This window comes from Coturnix japonica (assembly GCF_001577835.2).
Source record: "Coturnix japonica isolate 7356 chromosome 1 unlocalized genomic scaffold, Coturnix japonica 2.1 chr1random2061, whole genome shotgun sequence".
Lineage (NCBI taxonomy): Eukaryota > Metazoa > Chordata > Aves > Galliformes > Phasianidae > Coturnix > Coturnix japonica.
This window is the reverse complement of record NW_015439145.1, coordinates 1-1,456: the sequence shown is the minus strand read 5'-3', so window position 1 is coordinate 1,456 and position 1,456 is coordinate 1. Positions and strand designations below refer to the sequence as shown.

The window sequence follows — 1,456 nt, the reverse complement described above, 5'->3', positions numbered from 1 at the left end:
AAGGAAAGGAAAGGAAAGGAAAGGAAAGGAAAGGAAAGGAAAGGAAAGGAAAGGAAAGGAAAGAGCAAACTGCTTTGGAAAATGTATCTATCTAACTCTTTCCCTGATATATCCAACATTACTCTTAGAAATGTTCTCTCAGGAAAAGCCATGGAGTGTACTTCTTCTAATGACGAACAGAGATTTTGTTTATTTAACTGCTGGCTAATGTAGGAGATTTCAAGATAATCAGACTTTTCCACTTGCAGAAAAAAAAAAAAAAAAAGCAAAGATTCATCAACAGAAATAAAACTAAAAGATACTTTAAAAATGAATTTTTTATTTATTGTCTTGTTTCTGGATGAAACAGACATTTTTAGGAGGAATTTCTTGCCAATGAAAGATTTTTTCTTTCTCTTTTCAGGCTCTGGACATAAGCAGCAGCAATATGTTTGTCGGGGTTGATGTGCTGATAGCTGTGGGCTCCATCATTATGATCCTAGGATTTCTTGGTTGCTGTGGTGCCATAAGGGAAAGCCGGTGCATGCTTCTCTTGGTAGGAATGGAAAACAATTATTTATCTTAACCAGGCCACAGGTACATTTGATAATTAAGGTCACTGTTAGTACCAAATGAGAATGGGGTCATTTTTATTTAATGAAACACTTACCTATGCACATGTATTTTCATTGCATACCCTATGCTTGAGCCCTTTCTGATTTCAAGTGAAGAAAAAATAGTGGGTATTCTCATGAAATAGAAGACAGAGTCCAGAGAGGCCTGATCACATCACTAGTTTTTTTTTCCCTCCACCAGTCACCCTCAATATCTATTGCATTTCTTGTCAGTTAATCTCCCACTACTCCTCCTGGAACATTTTCCTTGTCCTACTCAGCATCTCCCAGCTACATGCTGATCGTCATGCCACTGCTCCACAGTGTGCTTTGTTTTGATGACCACCTGGTGGTGAGGCACAAACCTGGTCTCAAGAATCCCCTTTTCTCATATCCAAATAAGGAACTGACTGAAACTTCCATTCCTTCTACCAAAATGTTTGTTGAGGCACATGAAAGAGTAGTTTTCACCTAAAAGAAATGAGAGCAAGTCAGTCAAAATTATTATAGTTCTATCTCCGTTTTGTTTCCTTCCTAGTTTTTTATTGGACTGCTGCTGATCCTGATCCTTCAGGTCACAGGGGGTATTTTAGGAGCAGTGTACAAACCTCAGGTACAGTATTATTCTGCGTTTTCACTGAAGTCTTCCCAAAGTTTTGTTTCTCCATAGAAAACTAACAAGTTATTTGGACTTGCAGCTTGAGGAGGGCCTTAACCTGACACTTAAGGAGGCTGCTGATTTACTGAAAGGTAATTCCGAAAATGCAAAACAAGTTCAAGAGTCATGGCAGAAGTTTCAGCTACAGGTAAGTAAAATGTAGTAAGTAAAGTGGGGTTTGTTGCTATCATCTGTTCTGTCTCTA

The 1,456-nt window shown here is 38.3% G+C and overlaps 1 protein-coding gene across 1 annotated transcript; it reads left to right on the top strand.

Annotated features, from left to right (window-relative positions):
• Window positions 1-384: 384 nt before the first annotated feature.
• Window positions 385-1,439, top strand: LOC107306770 (tetraspanin-8-like). The gene is made up of 3 exons (XM_015850120.2): window positions 385-535; window positions 1,132-1,206; window positions 1,292-1,439. Exons 1-3 carry the CDS (start codon window positions 428-430, stop codon window positions 1,412-1,414), a joined length of 306 nt encoding a protein of 101 aa, XP_015705606.1. The 5' UTR covers window positions 385-427; the 3' UTR covers window positions 1,415-1,439.
• The last annotated feature ends 17 nt before the right edge of the window (window positions 1,440-1,456 follow it).